General features: G+C 43.8%; 1 protein-coding gene across 1 annotated transcript in view; it reads left to right on the top strand.

The window, feature by feature from the left end:
• Positions 1 to 3,502: 3,502 nt before the first annotated feature.
• Positions 3,503 to 19,069, top strand: part of LOC138568797 (transmembrane protein 104-like) — a 640,667-nt gene continuing 625,100 nt past the window's right edge. Inside the window, exons 1-2 of the mRNA XM_069646572.1 lie at positions 3,503 to 3,573; positions 4,386 to 4,473. Coding sequence (XP_069502673.1) covers positions 3,503 to 3,573; positions 4,386 to 4,473 — 159 coding nt within the window. The remainder of the gene's footprint in view (positions 3,574 to 4,385; positions 4,474 to 19,069) is intronic.

Here is a 19,069-nt window from a genome sequence, read left to right as displayed (position 1 = left end):
CCTCCCACACGAGGCTATCATGTTATTACCCAGTAATGTAAATAAGGGGCACTTAGGTTGTTTTAACACCCGTAGTAACAATATTGCTTGTCTTAAGTATAAGTGTCCGCTAAGTGAAGTCAGACTAAGTTCCAACCTGATGGCCTCTTGGGCACATACTGAGGAAGCCCTGGTATACACCTCCAGATTCTTCCTTCAATCTGTTTAATACAACTGCTATCTGTTATAGTTGTTCCATCAAGCCCATAGATGAGTGACAATATTATACTCTGTTTGTAAATTAGCATGACAACACGCATACTGAACCCTGCAGACTTTACAGCAAAGCTTTTCAAGGAGCCAGCTAAGACAAGTGCATTACTAATCTTACCCAATCTTTCCTATTGTCCTTCCTTATGTTTTTTATACCCAGTTACCTAGTGTCGTTGGGTATTTATACCCAGTTACATGCTCAATACAGCCTTCTTCTAGTCTAAGGCGACGTTCAAGTTTATGTCCTTGCCCACTCTCACAAATGTAGTCTTTTCATAATTTATATGCAGTTTGTTCTCTTTAGAATATCGAATTAACTGTGATCCTTATAAACTCTGCCAGAGTGTGGTCCATCAGGACCACATTGTTGCCGTAAGATAGCCTGATCACATGGTTCTCACCAATACATCAATACATCATCAATAGTCGCTCGGGTAAATCAGCCAGGTACAAGTTGAATAGGATGGGGGCCAGCACACATCCTTGTTTTAATCCTTTTCTTTTACTGATTTCTCTTGTGCAGGCTCCCATACTATCCAACCTGAGCTGGACCCATGTGGTTTCATGAAAGTGTTTCAGAATGTTTAACACATTTGATGAAATCCCCCATCTGTCTTTGACCACAATTTTCGTCTGTTGACAGTATCAAATGCTTCTTTAAAATTGATATGAAGAATAGATAATGGTGGAGTGTTATTTTTACGTGCACCATTGTTCAAGGAGTTAATAAAGAATAGTTATGGGACGTTGCTGAGCCGGCTGTGAACCCAGTTTGGAAGGGCCCCTAGATATTTTGGTCTTCAACCGATCTGGTGAATGCCTGTAATACAATAGAGGTACATATCTTTCCAGAGACATCAAGTGAAGATAAGAGTCTATAATTTCCAGACTCGGTTCGTAAAATCTTTTTGTAAACGTCAATAAGAATAGCTAATTTCTATGAGTCAGAGATGAGACATTTCCGACACACTCTATTAAAAAGAAACTATAGTATCTCACCCCACACAACCAGATTATTGATTATCACCACATATTGCAGACTATCAGGGCCTGGGGCTCTAGATACTTTTTGGTTTTTTATGACTTCAAGTACTTCTTTTTCAATGTCCAGTTTGAAGGGGTGAGATGATGTTTCAACATTATCTTCTTTCCAAGAACTGTTACCTCCAAATTCCCTTTTTATGTATCTTATCCTGGATTCCTCATCAATGGGATTAATTATGGTTTCTGTTTTACTCATCCTGCGTTCATTGAAGACTATCCATAGTCTTTTTGAGTCACCCTTACCTACAATCTCAAGCATATACAGCCACTGGGCGTTTTTTGCATATATCCTCCACCCTTTCACCCAGTTTCTGTATTCACATTTTAGACTTTTAACTTGGGTATGGGCTCTTTCCGCCACAAGTCCCTGTTTTTTTAATCTGTCTGATTCCCTTCCTTAACTGTCGCTTGGTGGATTTTATCGCAGGGTTGTAGACTCCTTTATGTCTGGGGCTTTCTTTGTAGGCCAAATGTTTTTACTGTGTTTTCGAACAGCAATGTGTAATACATAATACAATTAATAATATTGCCCACCGAGTAGGTGTCACTATTACATATATTCTTGATTTCGTTCCCTTGCATATAGGCATTCATAGCAATCAGGTTTTTGTTAAAACACTTTATCCTGTTTTCCCCAAAATCTATCTCAATATCTCCAATTTATTTTTTCTGAGGATGAGTGTATACACAACTGCAATGTGGTGTGGTCACTATATTGATTAAAATCAGAGGTAGGCGATTCTACGAAATCAATGTAGCAGCTTTTAAAAAAAAAAAAGAATCTAATGTTGCCAATTTATCGCCCATCCACCACGTGTAGTTACCTGGGATGTCATTCTTAGTCCTCCCATTCAACAGATTGAAACTCCAGTCATTACCAAACGCACACCAACATTGACCTTGCCCACTAGAGTTATGATGTTTCATTGTACATACAGCCGTAACACAGCCAATAACATCTGCAATTCCTTCATCAATACAATGAGCATTTAAATCGCCTCTAATAGCACCAGCATCTCACCATTTCATTTTGTCCATTCAGCAATAAGTTCACTTACAGTTTCCTTTATGCCACTTGTAAGAAGGCCCCCAGGAGGATCATAAATATTCTTTATTCCTATTTTCTCCTGCTCGTCCTTTTCATTATAAGTAACTTCCACCGCCATAAAATTAGCTTGATGGTCATGGATCTCTATTAAACGGGTGCTCATATCTGCTCTCACCCCAATTAACATACCACCTGAGGGCCGCCTTCCCACGTTCCTCCTTTAGCATTAGACTGGAATACTGAGTAACCATCAACTTAAACAGGGCGCATTAACCAACTCTCTTGCATAAGAAAAACATAATTATTGGATAATATTGAGTGTCTACCCAATGTGCTAGTAAAGTGAAAATGAGCCCTTGTACTCTACAATATTATAACCATTAATCATGGCCTTTTTAGAGGTTTACTCTTTAACAAATCCCGGGCCTGGGCCGCCAGATCCTCATTAAAATTTACTTCCCTGACAACCATTCTCCCAGACCTTGTTGTGGTGATTTTCAAACCACCAGCCCCTTTATTAAATCCCTAATTACCACATTCCTAGGGGTATCTGCCCAGACCCTCGGAGGGAGGGTGTGGATTTGCCTCAGCGACCGGCCACCAGATTTGTTATCAGTGATAGCCATATTTTCTCTGCTTTTCATGTAGGTCACTGGTTAAATATCATTTCCTAATTTTAAGAAACATGATAGGTAAGTTCTATCCAAATCCACCATGGCACTACAATAACAGTGCACTTTTGTGGTCGGTACTTCAAACTCTTCCAGTAATTCAATGTAGTCAAAATCACTCAATTTTAACACACGCAGTTGTGCGATTGTATCCAATAACAGGAGGATTTGCAGCCTATTGATTACCTTTCTCCTTTGGTTTGTCTTACAATAAACTTGTTGAAATCCGTCCCCACCCTCTCTTTTGTCAGGCTGTTCTTAATTAAAGTGACAGATCGATTATGAATTGGCGCGGGTTTACCCATGCAGATTTGTCTGGGGCTGAGCAGTTTTCCAGTGCATAGGGGCATTCTCCCAATGTAGCGTCACTAATCTCATTGTTCCATTTCTTAATATATTCCTAGTGAATTAAACAGTCATTATTATATGTCCATGGAACTATATTCCCCTTTGCAAATTTGTAGAGTTAAATCAGTTCTGTTTAGTCATGGGTGGTATTTTTCCAAGCAATTATCCCGGGAACACGCAGAGCGCTGCCATCAGATTTGAAATGCCCAGGTGAGGATAATCATCCAGAACAGAATCAAGAATTAAACAGGACATAGCTGGAAATAGACCACGATCTACAGCCACACACCAATATACGTTGATGTGGATTAAAGCAATAACACATAATTACTTTGAAAAATAGTAATATAAAAATAGTAATAATAATAATAATAGTATACATATAATAATGACCTATAATAATGAAGGGTTTTAAAGGAGGCCTATTATACTGAGACGCGGACAACATGGTCAACAAAGGTTTGAAGCAATCACTCACCGAACAAACCTAGCTAGCAAATGTTCCTTCTTGCAAGAAAGTTATTTGTACTGGATGGAGCCATTTTATAGTGAGCAACTCTTCCTCAAATTTCACTATGCAATATTTCTGTTAGCTTCACACACCAAGAATTCGACCACTGGAACTACAACATTTTGCTTATTGCGCAAATGCTTACAATCCAATGTCCCTCCATCCGCTTCAAAATCAGATGCAGGCAGAGAGGCAGTGGGATTTGAGAGACGGAGTGGATGGGGAAGTGCATTCGGAAAATAAGATCTGTGCCCTCCCCATGTCTCAAATCTACCAAAAGCGCAAAGTGAGTAAAAACTACACAATATGCACTCATCACTACTACTAACAAAATGACCCTCATAGTGTATTTGCAAATCTAGCTTCTTTGTACGCTATGAATAATTGTTTTCGTCTCCCTAATCTACTGTGATTAATTTTTTTTAAAAATCAGAGCATTGCGTTTACACATGGTATTTCTTCGATACACAGACATTAGTATAAACTGTGATGTTTTGTGTTACTTTTCCAGTTATATCACAGTGACCTTCATGATAGAAGTCATGGCCTCTGCTAACGCCCATATAATCTGGATCCGAGGAAGGGACCAGCAGGACGAGGTTAGTCTGTGTATTGCTTTTACTACTTCTAGATCGAAATCTTTACATTGGTAACACTGCCCAATATAGTTTTGCAACATAGTCACTGTTAATTTTTCAGCAAAACCAAGACCTGCAGGATTCGCCCAAATTGTCGTTGATCAATGCGACCATGTAGATACTGCACACTACGGCGGAAGTCATCCTCTTGACGCTGTTGATCTCAGACCTCAACATCAGACATTCTTCCATGGAGAATAGATGAGTTTTAAGCAGTGTCCTAAAGCAAAGATGACGGGCTTCAGAGCGAATGATGAGAGGGAGGAAATTCCACTGTTGAGGTTCCTAGATGCTATAGCATGTGTCTCCTCTAGTTGAATTCTTGAACCCAGGGACAGTCAAGAGAAAGGTGTTATTTGAGCTGAGGGCCTGATAAGAAAGCTAAAGAGAATAAGCCTCCCCTTTCAAGCCCCCTCCACCCTAGTTTTCTCTCCCAAAATTTCAGACTCCTTTTCGACTTGTCTGTCCTCTCGTTTGCCAACTTTCACTGTGGCCACTACTTCCCCCACTCTATGCCCGGTGGTTTCAACTGTCACATCCTGCCTTATTAGAACCCTGTGACTTCACCACTCCTATCAGTTTGTTCTGGGATACTAATACCTGTAATGCTCTCACCAATGGACTTTTCATGGTGGCAAGAGAGCCTATGGGCCACTCAAAGGGATTTTAACTTGGATTACTGGCTGTTCGTGGTGATGAAAGCCTGCCAGAATGTGTATTACCACTTGTTGATTGTTACTTCAAACAGTAACTTCAAACGCAGACAGGGAAACCACAATGCAATTTCCAGGAAAGACTTCTTTCTACAAGACACGTCTTCTCTGGGAGGGCTTTTTTTTACAGCGACTTCCTATTTAACACACTAGAGAGAAAGCTTAAACATGCTTTCACTTTCTTATTGATAAACAGTTTACTTTTACATGATAAACACACAAGAGGATCTTAATGGGATGGCCGGAACCTGTACAAAATCCCAAATACTAAACACACACAAGGTACAGGTCGATCGTGCTTGCTTCTAAAGTTTAAGTTGCTTACAAATAGCCTACTTAGCCCTCCATCCGTGACTAGCTGACCCCTGAGAGTGGACTATCCCTAGATGGAGGGGACGAGCCGCCTATCTAGGGTGAGGGGACAGAGAAGAGACGTGTCCTCCTTTAAATTAGGGTTGAAAGTCCAAATGAATAGATTTTTGCTAGAGATCTGCTCAAGTAAAGGTCTGGGAAAAGAGGCCAGACTCAAGAAAACACAGAAGGAAAAAACACTTTAATACTTCCACTTATATGCTTAGAAACAATAAAAATTAAGAAATGTAAAAGAGATTTCATATTCAGGGTGCCAGTTACCAGATGAGCATCCCATTATGGTATACAGTTAACTGGTTTCAGTGGGCTATTTAATTGCTTTTCTCCCACTTTCTTCAGGACCCAATAGTAGATAAAGGCAATTTTACAAATACTGCCAAGCTGGTCAGAGGTTTGAAGGCTGGGCCACTGTGTCTCAATAGTCTGGTTCCCCATGGAGTACAATGGTACTTAATCCCAATTCGATAACTTTTGCTGATTTAATTACGGGGATAGCAGCCATCTGAATTTAGACTTCTAGAAACACCTTATCACCAGGCCAGTGACAGATTACTGATCACTGTGGCACATTGTTCTGCCAATTATGTGTTGTGTCAGTAGAGTGTACCATGTGTTGGTAACATTTATTTTCAGACACTGTTCACTGCATACATTGATCTATGGATATCAAGATCATAAATGAGTGCATGCATCCTTCCAAAGTTGTGTTTGATGTCTGTCTTCAAAAATTACTCTCTGGTCAGTTCAGTTCAGTGTTTCTCTCTTGGTAGGAGTATTGACTATTTTGTTGGGGTTCTCCTGTTGAGGTACGTGCACTGCAAGAAACATCATTACACTGGAGAAATCTGCAGGTTCATGTTGTGTGGGCCACGTTAATACACTTGTTAGGGATCCTCCTAATGATGGGATATTGTTTTTTTCACTGTAGGTCTGACTATTGTAAAATGCTGCCTAACCGCCCTTGTAACGCTTGGCTCTGTGTGTTAGAGACACCTCTCTGGTCATGCTGATTCATTTTTCATTGAAAAATGTAAAATAATTTAGTCACTGTCTTTGTATGGCAACATAGACCATCAAAGTGCCCTAGGGTTAAATACTTTCTCATGGTTACAGGTGGTTTGATATTTTGAAATGTAGGGTCCGTCTCCAGAATGTCTTATCTCTTGATCCTGCAGTTATCTTTAACCTTCTCGTGTTTAAAAATAAAATAAAATAAATCATCTTATTTCACTGTAATATGCCTTTGAGGTAATTACCTTTTGAAGCCCACCTAGCCATGTTCCAAAAGGCGATTCGGTGTGGCTATTTCACTTTACAAATTGATTAACTAATTCGCTCACAGGGGCACTGTTGTGCGAACGGCATGATGGATGCCTTTGCGTGAACTTCGTGGGAGACGAAGAGTATCCGGCATAATTCAGCTGATTAAATGGAGGGATAACCGCAGAACTTGTTGGAAAGGAGCGTGAAGGGGTCCAGAGGTTCCTGACCGAGCCGCGAGAAAATCGCCCCGGCAGGACGAGAGATATTCGATGAAGCCTGGCAGGCCCTGACAGGTAGAACACACAGCAGCACTGCGACAGCTGAGAAGCTCCTTGCTTCTGCGGGCCTGGCGACTGCTGACGAGCGGCAGAGAGCAAAGAAGAAAAGGCACACATGGGGACCATACGCCTGCAACTGAAGATACTGAGTGTCGCTGCATAGTAGCCCTAAGTCGATAAGGATTGAGGCTGAACCAGCAAAATCTATTTGGGCTCCGAGGTGGAGAAGGAAGCATCCAGCGCTGCTGGCTGAGCCTGCAGGTGGGTCTCGAGCCAACGGACGGGCGGGTGGAGGACCCAACTCCCCCCTGTGTTGCGGCTCTGGTCCGGCTTGAATAGTGCAAAGAGTACCAGCGAGACCAGGAGGGGACCCCACCGGTAGGTTCTGGATCTGAGCCGGTGGGGCCATTGACGATACGACTGCACTGCGGGCTCTGGGCCACGTGTGGGAACTCCAGTGTGTTGCTGCTTCGCCCGAAGGGAAGGGGCGAGCTGCCCCGTGACCACACAGTGAAACACTAATATTGTGAACAGTCTCAACAATTCAAGGAGACACTTCCTGACACCAGTAGTGCCCGAACCCAGAGGGAGGGCATCTCCACGGGCTGGCTGACACGGTCACTGAATTACTGATGTGACGCTCCGGCCCACTGATGGAGAGTCACTAGCTTTGGTCCCGAACACTGAAAAACTGATAAGGTGCTCATAAGCCTGCACAGCTATAGGGGGCCACAGGCGCACGGCACCAGCGTTTGAATCGCAGCTTGCTGTGCGCCCTGGCGACAAGGAGGAGGATAGCCCGGAGAGTGTGCTCCTGAGCACAGCGCAGAGACAGAGGACATGCTGACCTTGGTGGAATCAAGACCTCGGAGTCAGAATGCACATTGGCGCTGTCCCACACAGGTAAGAACCATTCGAATCAACGCTGGCGAGGCCCCGATGCGAACACTGGCTAATGGTAGGGGAGGGAGTTTACCCTGACCCATAATCTGACCTGTTGGCGAGGTCCTGCCTTCAAGCATAGCTCATTGAGCTCTTTAAATAGAGCCCCGCTGGCCGCCCGTGGGTCAGCACCACCTGGGAGAAAAATGGACACTACCTTCGCTGTACCGTGGGGGCAACCTGCGGGTGCTTGGGGCAGCACGGTGGAAACCTAGACTATAGGGACCGGACGGAGTGATGTCTGCGAGGGCCCTGATTATATCGGAGAAGCTGGGGAAACAAATGTGAGAGACATAAAGTGTTGTATTATACCGGGCTCCCCAGAAGATGGGCATTGGAGTGCAGGCTGACAAATAAACCCCTCGGGAGGACTGACTCTCGCAGACTCAGCCGGCGAATACTACACTGTAGATTCCTGTTGTGCAACAAGAGACATTAAACACCAAGTTGGAACCAGATCTGGCCTTGGCCCGTACTGTTGAGAGGGCGGTTTACTGAGAACCCATATTAGACTAGGTGGAGGGGCTGGCCGTGACAGACACACCAAGAGCACTTTTAGTTACAGCTTTAAGGCGAGTCAAGAGGCGACGCCCCGGGCAGGAGCTGGACATATCATTGTGTATGAACACACTAGCTGGAGAAAAAAAGGGAAAAAAATAAAACACTCTTTAGACAAGGGGAACCTCTGAACTTACCCACACCGTAAACTGCGACGTACTGAATACAGTGAACCTTCCAGTGGAATAATTTAATGCCTAAAGGAGCCCCATAAAAAAAAAGTGTCACAATGGACAAATTCACTTAACCGACCACTAAGGTTCAGGACGCTGCAGGCGAAGGGATAAGCAGCCAGGAACTCCCAACGATAGCCCCGGTGACAACCCCTGTAGATTTACAAGGAGTTCTGACCATGATGCAGCAGGTGTTATTATAACAAATAAGAAGCTGGATGACATAAACATCAGCGTCACTGCGATCCACGGCCAGCTAGAAAAAACTGTGCAGCGTATTACAGAAACTGAAACTCGGATTGGCATGGCAGAGGATGGGATAGAAGCATTGCAAGCACAGTAACAACCATGGCGAAGGACCTAGGCACCATCAAGCTGAAATGTGAGAATCTCGAAGCAAGATCACATCGGAACAATATCCGTATTATGGGGGAACCAGAAGATGCCCTAAAAGGCCCCATGGAACTGGCTGTAGAGGGACTACTAAAGGATCTGCTGGGGGACCCCGGCTGGTCTCAAATGTTAATTGTGGAGCGCTCACACAGAACGCTAGCAGCAAGACCTAAGCCAGGCGCATTCCCCCAGCCGATAATAGCACGGCTAATGAACTATAGGGACAGGGACATGGTTTTGAGGGCTGCAAGAGACAAACAAGAGCTGAGGATGGGATCCAGCGTGATCCACATTTTCCTGGACTACACTCTGGTTGTGCAGCAAGAGAGGTGCCCATTTGTCAGGGTTAAGAACCTACTGAGAGAGCGCAACATACTCTATGCCATGCTATACCCGGCTAGATTGCAAATGCAGTTAAAAAACAAAACCTACTTCTTCACGTTTCTGGAAGAGGCAGTATCCTTTGTGGAGGCTAACATTCCTATTGATGAGAAGCAACCACCAGGAGAAGCGGACTGATTGTTGCAATGTTGTATAATATACCTTGAGGGTACTGAATACGCTATGTACTTTAAATATGTAGACACAAAATGTCTGAAAATGTCTGATTACGTGATACATCAGAGACATAATTGGGACCAGTGGGAGTGTATTGTGTACAAAGGGCGACATAGTAGGCCTGGGATGGTACGCATGGTGAGGGAAATCCTGTGCTATGTAGGTGGCTATGATAATTCATAATGTATTCTTGTAACGTTGAATGTTGGTATCAGCTGGAAAAGTATAGCCTAGACAAAGTTTGAATGTAGTACAAGTCGGAAATCGAACCACCACTGAAGCAGCCGCCCCCAATGCGAGTGCACAGTTTGATTAAACGGGGTGAAGAGTGGGTGGAGGTTGTAGGTTTGGGCGTAACATAGAAGTTCGGGGCACTATGAGGGAGGGGGAGGGGGAAGTTGGGGAATGTTGGAGTGAAACAGTTACAAAAATGCAAAGGTGGAGTACAATAGGTCAATACCAAGTTGAAAGAAAGTACAGAGCCGTGAAAAATGCCTGGGGATATGTGAGAGACGATGGTGGACAGTGGACCGACGGTGGTCAAGTTACTTAGTTGGGATGCAAGAGGCCTAGGCATACCCGTGAAAATGCGTAAAGTGATGGCATCTGTGAACAGACATGGATCTCAGATATTATTCCTTCAGGAAACACATTTACTAGAGCATCAAGCACGCAAGATCCTCCCGGGGTTGGGCGAGTATTGCTGTTACACTTCTTATTCGACCAGGGCCATAGGGGTTATGATTATAGTTCATAAATCACTTCGATTCACACACTATATGACAGAAAGTGACCCTTGCGGCAGATTTGTGATTGTACATGGAAGGCTGGGGGGTACCGAAGTGTTATTAATGAACATATATGGTCCTAATGTGGATGATTCCGAATTTAACAACAAAGTGTTTAAAAAATGTGCCAGATACCCTAGTGTACACGTGATCTGCGCAGCAGACTTTAACACTATACTCAACACAGACCTGGATCGTACATCTGTTGTGCCCAGAGCACTGACGAGTCCAGCGTGTACAATACATGTACACATAGAAGATCTGGGCCCGAGGGATGTTTGGCGCTCATTACATGGGACGAAGAGGGCCTTTACATTCTGCTCCTCAGTCCATGATATGCACTCCCGAATAGATCTGTGGTTAACATCGCGAAGGGTGCTGAGTTAGGTAACAAAATCCCTAAAACTACCTAGAACACTGACGGATCATTCCCCTGTGACGATTTCACTGAAAAACCTGGAGGGTACCCCCCACAGAATGCAATGGTGTTTCAAAGCCACGTCCCTGCTAGATCCAGTGTTTAAGTCCAGTATGGCACAACATGTCGAGACCTTCTTCGAAATCAACGAGGGGTCAGTGAGTAAAGAGGGTGTTCTTTGGAAAGCGTTTAAGGTGTATATATGGGGAGTGGCGATGTCCACTGTGTACAGGGTGCTGTGTCATATAAAAAGGGGACTTAAAAGGCGGGAGAACACCTTAGCAAAACTACAGGCCAAATATGCTGGTAACCCGACACCACATATTAGTGCAGAAATGAAAAAGCAATTGGACGAATATCGAGAGGCGGCAGACAGAGAGCTGCGCTATTTCGAAAGACCGGCAGCTGCACGCAGATATGGGGAACAGGAGAGACCGGGAGACTCCTAGCATATGCGGTACTCAATGAGAGAGGTGACATCACCAGCCCATGTATTATCAAACAGGACAGAGTGGTGGTTACTAAAATTGAAGAGCTCGCAGAGGTTTTTTATGAATTCTATGAACACCTTTAATCGCCCCAATGCAAGGCTACAGCCGGTAAGATTAATGCATATTTGGCCAGGATACCAACGACGCTGCTGTCGGCAGGCGCATGTGAAGCACTGGAAACCCCTATAATGCTGGCGGAGATAAAGGAAGCGATCAAGAGTTTACCGAGAGGGAAAGCTGCCGGTTAAGTGCAGAGTTTTACAAGGAGTTTAAGGACGCATTGGCCCCCGTCCCTTATCAGTGTGGACTGAGTCATTAGAAACTGCCATTCTATCAGAAACTTTGTGAGAGGCGATTATAACTCTATTTTTGAAACCCAGGAAGCCGCCAGCAGAATGTGAGTCGTACCGACCGCTATCTCTCATTAATACAGACGCAAAGATAATGGCAAAGATATTAACAACCCGACTTAATCCATTCATGCCCTATATTGTGCATGAGGATCAATCAGGATTTATCCAGAGGTGGTCGACGGCATCGAATATTCGTAGGTTCTACAATATACTAGCAAGAATCCAACAGGATACTGAGGGGGTCGCAATATCCCTATACATGCAGAAGGCATTTGACACTGTATGCTGTTTTGGGTATTACACAAGTATGGATTCGGCCCCCACTTTATCTGGTGGGTACAGGTTCTATACACGCAACCATATGTCAGGATATGTGTGAACAGGGTACTATCCTCGCTTCTATCACTAGCCGGAGGCATTAGACAGGGATGCCCGCTTTCTCCTTTGTTATTCACACTGGTGATAGAGCGACTGGCAGATCTTATGAGGGCTCGACAAACGTGAGGACGTATTCCTATGGCAGGTCGAATAGAGTTGATAACATTATATGCAGATTATATCTTGCTTTATGTGAGGAACCCCGTGAAATATCTACAGAGGGTCTTAGATGCGGTTGAAGAGTTTGGGGAATACTCGGGGCCCCGTCTGAATACCAGAAAATCCGAAGTATTTCCGTTGACAGATACGACGGGTATACCGAACGATTTGTTCGGACTAAGAGGGGCCCCCCAACAAGTGAAATACCTAGGTGTAGAGATGGCACGCACAGCAAATATGGTACGCTCCCTTAACTATGACACTCTGGCCAATGCAATATGTACTAAATTAGATTGCTGGAACCAACTCCCTCTTTCTCTCATGGGATGATTAGCATTAGTGAAAATGATTGTTCTGCACAAACCTTTCTATCGCTTCAGCAAGATACCATTGTGGCCAGGTAGACCCTTTTTCACGAAGATAACTGATGCATGTTCTGTGTTTGTGTGGAAAGGTCAGATGCAGGTGAGCTGGAAACATCTTACGCTGCCATATGATCAAGGGGGGCTGGCTGAGCCTGATTACAAGCTGTACTACCTGACAGCACAGGGGCTATGCAGCCCACTGGGCAGAGGGCGGGCCACACACATCATATGTGGACTTGGAGAGACAAGGGAGGGATAAAGTCTCACTATTGGAGTGGCACCCGGGAGGCGGGTAAATAGCAATCATCTGAACCCTGTGTTAGTCACACAACAAGCATGGGTGAGGATAGTTCAGTCCCCCCTAACACTATAATGTACAGCCCTGGTATACCTATCTGGAATGCACCTTATCTGAGCCCGTCAAGGGACTCAGTGCTGGCAGCACATTGGCAGGGGAAGGGTATGTTACACTTTGGAGATCTGTATCGAGATGGCCACTTTGTGTCCTGGGATGATGTTAAGATGCAGGTAGGGGCCCCATTACAGAAGCTACAGTATTTCAGGCTCCGCTCTACGGTGGCGTCACTGTGGGATGGATTCCGACAGGCACCAGTCTCACATCAGAGTCCGAACTATGTAATCTCCTCTTTTGCGATGAAGAAAACAGCCTCAGCGTTATATAAACTTGTATAGCCGACTAGAAGGGTACTGGCACCAGATATCAAAAGTGATTGGGAAAAGGACCTGGGGGTCACCTTTACGGAGTTACACTGGCTACAAATATGCAGACTTATGAAAAAGGAATTTAACTCCAGGTACAGCTTGATCCACTTTAATATATTGAATAGAGTACATCTCGCCCCGGCCCACCTTTAGAAAATGTATGTGACAGCAGAGGGGAAATGCCTGAGATGTGGGACGGACGACGCTGATCTAGTGCATATGTTGTGGTCTTGTAGGGCGCCGTCTTTGTACTGGGGTAAGGTGTGTGATGTGCTGGAAGAAATGGTGGACCAACCTGTTAACTGGGAGCATACATCATGCATACTGGGTTATACATCTAAAATGAACGCAGTGAGGCGTAAACTTATAAATAAGGGACTATTGCTGGCCAAACGTGCTATACTGATGCAGTGGAAGAGTAAGGCACCCCTACGGTCGAAGAATGGATGCGTGACATGGCCTGGGCGAATGACAGGGAAGAGTTGTATTCCAGCCTGCTCCCTCCAACTAATCTCCCTAGAGACATATGGGGAGTACTCCGCCAGTACCTGGCTGATAGAGATGAAGGGGGAAATTATGGAAATGTACCACTGTGAAAACGTGTAAAATTGGCTAATAATTTAGGACTGTGAAACAACTACTGTACTTGCATTACTTGATTATATGGATGGATTATATGGATTATATCATACTCTGTGCAAAGTTAATAGAAGTTTTTTTTAAAAACGAATTCACTCACTGGGCCACATGTACAATTATATTTGCTTTAAAAGTAAACAAAATCTCAAAATGGACTTCTCTGGCCTTATTTTCTATCTGCCTTCGACATGGTAAACCACAACATCCTTATATACCATCTCTGTGATACCCTGGGCATCACAGATCTGGCCCTGGTGTGGCTTGCCTCCTTCCTCTCTGACCATCCCTCCCAGGTGGAACTTGGGTCCTTTCTCTCCTCTATCATTATTTCTACTTGTGGTTCTTCAATGTCTACATGGCCCCTCTAGCCCACAGGATCTCTACCTTCACCTCAAACGTTCAGTGTTATGCTAATGACACTCAGCTCTCCTTCAGGCTACCCTCAGCCTCTTCTTCCTCCTTGCTCATTCCTGACTGTCTACAATTCAGTCTTGGTGTGCTGCTAACGATCGCTGCCTCAGTGCCAGTAAGACAGAGATAGTCCTCATTGGGACCCCTTCCCCCGCTTTCTTAATTTCCCACTGGCCAGCCTCCCTTGGCTCTGCACCCTCACCTGCTAGTGAGTCATAAAATCTGGGGGGCATCTTTGACCCCACTCTCTTCTTCTCTTCTCACATCTCGGACATCTCTAAAAAGTCCCACTGCCAGCTGCACCTCCTCAAAGGTATTCAATCTTTTCTCACCTTCCCCCAAAGGATCACTGTCCCCAGAGCCCTTTTTTCTCTCCAGGCTGGACTACTGCAACAGCCTCTTTCTCAATCTTCTCAATCTTCCTACTTCCACTCTCAGTCCGCTACAACTCATCCAGAACCGCACCGCAAGACTTATCCTTGGCCTCAAGCCCAGTGACTGCATCACTCTGGCGCTGAAATCCCTCCACTGGCTCCCTGTGGCTGCTAGGATCAAGTTCAAGACCCCCTGTATAGTCCACAAGGCTTTCTGGGGCTGGGTCCCGCACTATCTGCAACACTCTCTTCCTAAATATTCTCCTTCCAGAGCCCTCTGCTCGACCTCCTCCAACTCTTTGTGTGTGAGCCATTTTTCCAAGCAAATATTTGTGGGTAGATCTTTATCCCTTAAGGTGCCTCCCTCTGGAACAGCCTCGCTGCCTCTCTCCGTCTTGAGCCGGAGCTTCTTAAGTTCCGGAAACTGCTCAAGACCTTCCTCTTTTCTTCCTTTTTCTCCTGCCCTCTCCCTTGCTAACCTCCTCTCTCTTTCTCTCCAGTTTCACTCCTACATCTCTTTCTCACTCTGTTCAGCTTTGCTGACTGGTTGCCTGGCTCACCTCCAGAGCCTCATAGGTTCCAGGCTCCCCCCGCCAGTCTTTGCAGTTGCCTCTGGGCCTCTGGACTATGCACAGCACTACTGTACTTTCAGCATATGCTCCATTAGAGGGGTTACCTCTCTGCACTTAACCCTGGGCCCTACTGGATTTGGCGCGCATGTTCCCCCTCCCTTGCACCTCCGACTCTACACTTGCATGACCTGAATTTACCAGGCCTAGTGAGTTCTGTTTTGCCCCTCCTTTATCTCACCTCCCTTATCTGGTTGTGCATGTTACACTTTCATGCACTTGCACTAGGAGAAATGCTGCAGGTCTAGTATGCTAGTTACTTTTTTGTTAGATCATTAGAAACGTCTACTGTAGACTGACTACTGAATTCCCTTGTTCCCTTCCCGCCTTGGAGTGCTTTGAAGCACTTCACTTGTGTATAAGCGCCGTACAAATAAATGATTACACAGATTTGCAACCCGTATACTGTTTGAAGATACCCGTACGGATGCTTTGACATCTTCAGAATGTTCCACAGCCCATTCAGAGAGGTCAGTGAATTACATCCAACAAGCTTCAAAAGAACCCACTGATCTAAAAAGAAATTGGAGAACTGTCAAAAGCAGTAACCTTTGAGAGACAGCGTGTATTTTAACAGCTGGATGATGCCTCAGGCAGGCCCCGAAGAAATGGCCTGTGCCAGCCAACAAGCGTCACATGTTGGATTTATGGAGGTTTGTACATCTCATTCCACAAATCCTGGATGTTTTGAGGGCCAAGGATGGGGTTGCATGTTCTCGCCGATCAGCAATGGGCATACCTTGATTGCATCCCCCGCAAGGGCCGATGGAATGTCGGGGAGCACCAACACAATGGAGTTGTTTTGCAGATGCAGCAATGGGCATGGCTGGATTGCAGTCCGAGCAAGGGCTGATGGAATCTCTGGGGGCCCCAACGAGTGACAAAAGATTGTTTAAGACCCTAGTGGGCTATTATGGTTTCTGTGCTGTTCCCACATTGGACCGTGACAACCAATATCTTGGGAATGGGGCAACAAATGTACACCTAACTGGGGTTTTGGCGAACTAAGTTACTCCCCTGTGTTCTACCAGTTCACAGGGCCATGCAACGTAAATAGCACATTTAACACATCATCAGCCCTGGAGTGCTATAGCGGGTGGCCTGGTTTCAAACTCTGGTCATGAGGTTGCCCCCCACACTGCCGGTGCGCACAAGGGATATCACAGGGCATTTAAATGCCGAAGCTTCCTTTGTTCGTTTGGGAGGGCCTCTCTATTACCAGCGTCTTCAGGGACACCTTTCATTGGTTTAGGGGTGAAATGCTGTTTTAAAAGTGTACAGCCGCAGGCCAGGCATACTCTAAAGCAGGAGCTGGAGTGTGGCAAAAGTCATGGCACAATGTTGAGAATTAATTTCATGTCGTGAGACACTCACAGTGTCGTGGCTCCCGGATGTGGCTCAGAAAAAGTATAGGTCCTCTTTTACACAATAACAATTCCTATCAATACACAACACGTCTTACACAACATATCAAGTCCAAATTTACCCTTCTACACTTTCCCACAGCAATCTGCGTTTCCCTTACACAGAGAATAGACACATTTTGTTTTACTTTGTGCCACTTTGCGCGCAAAGTAAAATAAATTGTAACACCTACTTAAAAGTATAGGATTAATTCAACACAATCTACAACATGAACTGAAACGGTCACAAAAACTTAAAAGAAGCCAGTTTATAAACATTGCCAAACACCTCTTTGAAAAATCCTAATATCCATATATATGTAACACCCCAACACTTGTCACCTTAAAAAATGTCATTTACTCCACCGCTTTGTGCAAATAAATCTCAGCGACACCATTTCTGCAACATTTGGAATCTTCGATAAAAACTCAAATACTTAAATAATAACTTTACATTGCACTAATTGTGAAACCGAATCATGATCTGTCTGTGCTGAATATTCACACACTTGAAATATTTTACTAAGTTTATCAGCATGTGTCATTCCTAAAGGTTAATATAGTCTGGCCCTTTGTAACAAGGAACAACAGGGAATCAGAAAAGTTTTGAAAAATGGCGCAGTATTACAGGCCATTTAGCGCCTCACACTCAAGATCCATAAATAAATATTAAGGTTTATTGGCGTGTGAACTATAAAACTCATTTTCAAACTTGCAAATTGTTTGAAGTCATCCGAGCCGCGCTGGCCGCTGAAGATTACATTTTGTTCTAAAATGTCATCTCTTGGGGGTGTAAGGTTATAGGCTTAAGAGTGCTAAATTTTCAGTATTACTTAAATAAGCCCCAACTGCCCAGTGTGTATACTTAGAGCAGTGTAGGCTTAAATAATTATACAGGGGTGTTAGGAAGGGATTTTACCCCCTCTATAATTTTGATCTGATACTTTCTTAGCTTTAAAATGTAGGTGCTGGATTGATTGTGTGACCATTAAAACACTTACAAACACTGCTACACATTATCCAAGCCAACATATAAATCCACAGAACACAGGTTAGTGCCTTTGGGTGCCTTCCTAAGCACTAAAAACATATTTAAGCGGCCTGCCTCTGAAAAGGGTTTGCAATATCAGTGAAATACAGTATCACACAAGTCTGTGCTCTTTACATTTGAATACAATCTAAATAGTTCACACTTACAAATACCTCTACACATTATCCAAGCTCACGTACACATCCACAGAACACATGATAGCACCTTTGAGTGCCTTTTAAACACTAAAAACATATTTAACCAGACTGCCACAAAAAGGGTGTGCACTATCAGTAAAATACAGTATCACAAAGGTCTTCAAACACCTTTAAAACAACATTTTTGATAATCCTTCAATATGAAAGCCCACAAAAACAGTTTTTCTATTGATATAGTTGACTTGCAGTTTTTCAACATATACAACATAAATATGCATTTTTTTATTTAATTATATGTATAAGTATAAAAAGTGACAATCTTCTGAAATTCAGAAAAGAGAAAACTGGCATATTAACAGATATAACAATTAAAATGCTTGTTAAAATTCATATCAACAATTATATATAATAAAAATAAGATGCAAAATAGTGCAAGACAGAATATTCAGTCTCACCGTTATTTCGCACACAACTTAATAAAAGCATGGAGATTGCACATGTTATTTCAGCTATGAGTCTAAACTTTGATATTTATCAATTGTTTCAGGATGTTAATCATCTATGCGATCGAGTTGCAAAGATTTAAAAAAGACATTGCAGCTATGGTTACTGAGTTACAATCTCCATTAAAAATGCTAACCCATAATGCATCATGTGAAACAAATTAATATTTCTGGAATAAACGTTCTAAGTAGAATCTTCTTATTTGGAGCAAATCGGTGCAGTGTACCAATAGATGCTTAAGTAGTGTCTCAACTGCCTTAGGGTTTTTACAGAAGTAACACCGTCTTGAGAATTTCAGCGTTTTTGTTCATTGTCCTGTAACCTCACGGGTTGTCCATAAATTGAGCCTAAAACATAGGAACCATGGTCCGTCCTCAGTTTAGGGTCTAGAAATGTTATTAAATATTGTTCTGGATTGTTCATGCTCATTTGTTATATAAGTTAAGCATTTTCCAAGAGCATATTGCACTAAGGGATTGCAGAC

Source organism: Ambystoma mexicanum, chromosome 2q, assembly GCF_040938575.1.
Source record: "Ambystoma mexicanum isolate Mex_15411 chromosome 2q, UKY_AmexF1_1, whole genome shotgun sequence".
In the NCBI taxonomy this organism is placed as follows: Eukaryota; Metazoa; Chordata; class Amphibia; order Caudata; family Ambystomatidae; genus Ambystoma; species Ambystoma mexicanum.
Note: the sequence above shows the minus strand (reverse complement) of the source record. Positions and strands in the feature narration are given on the sequence as shown.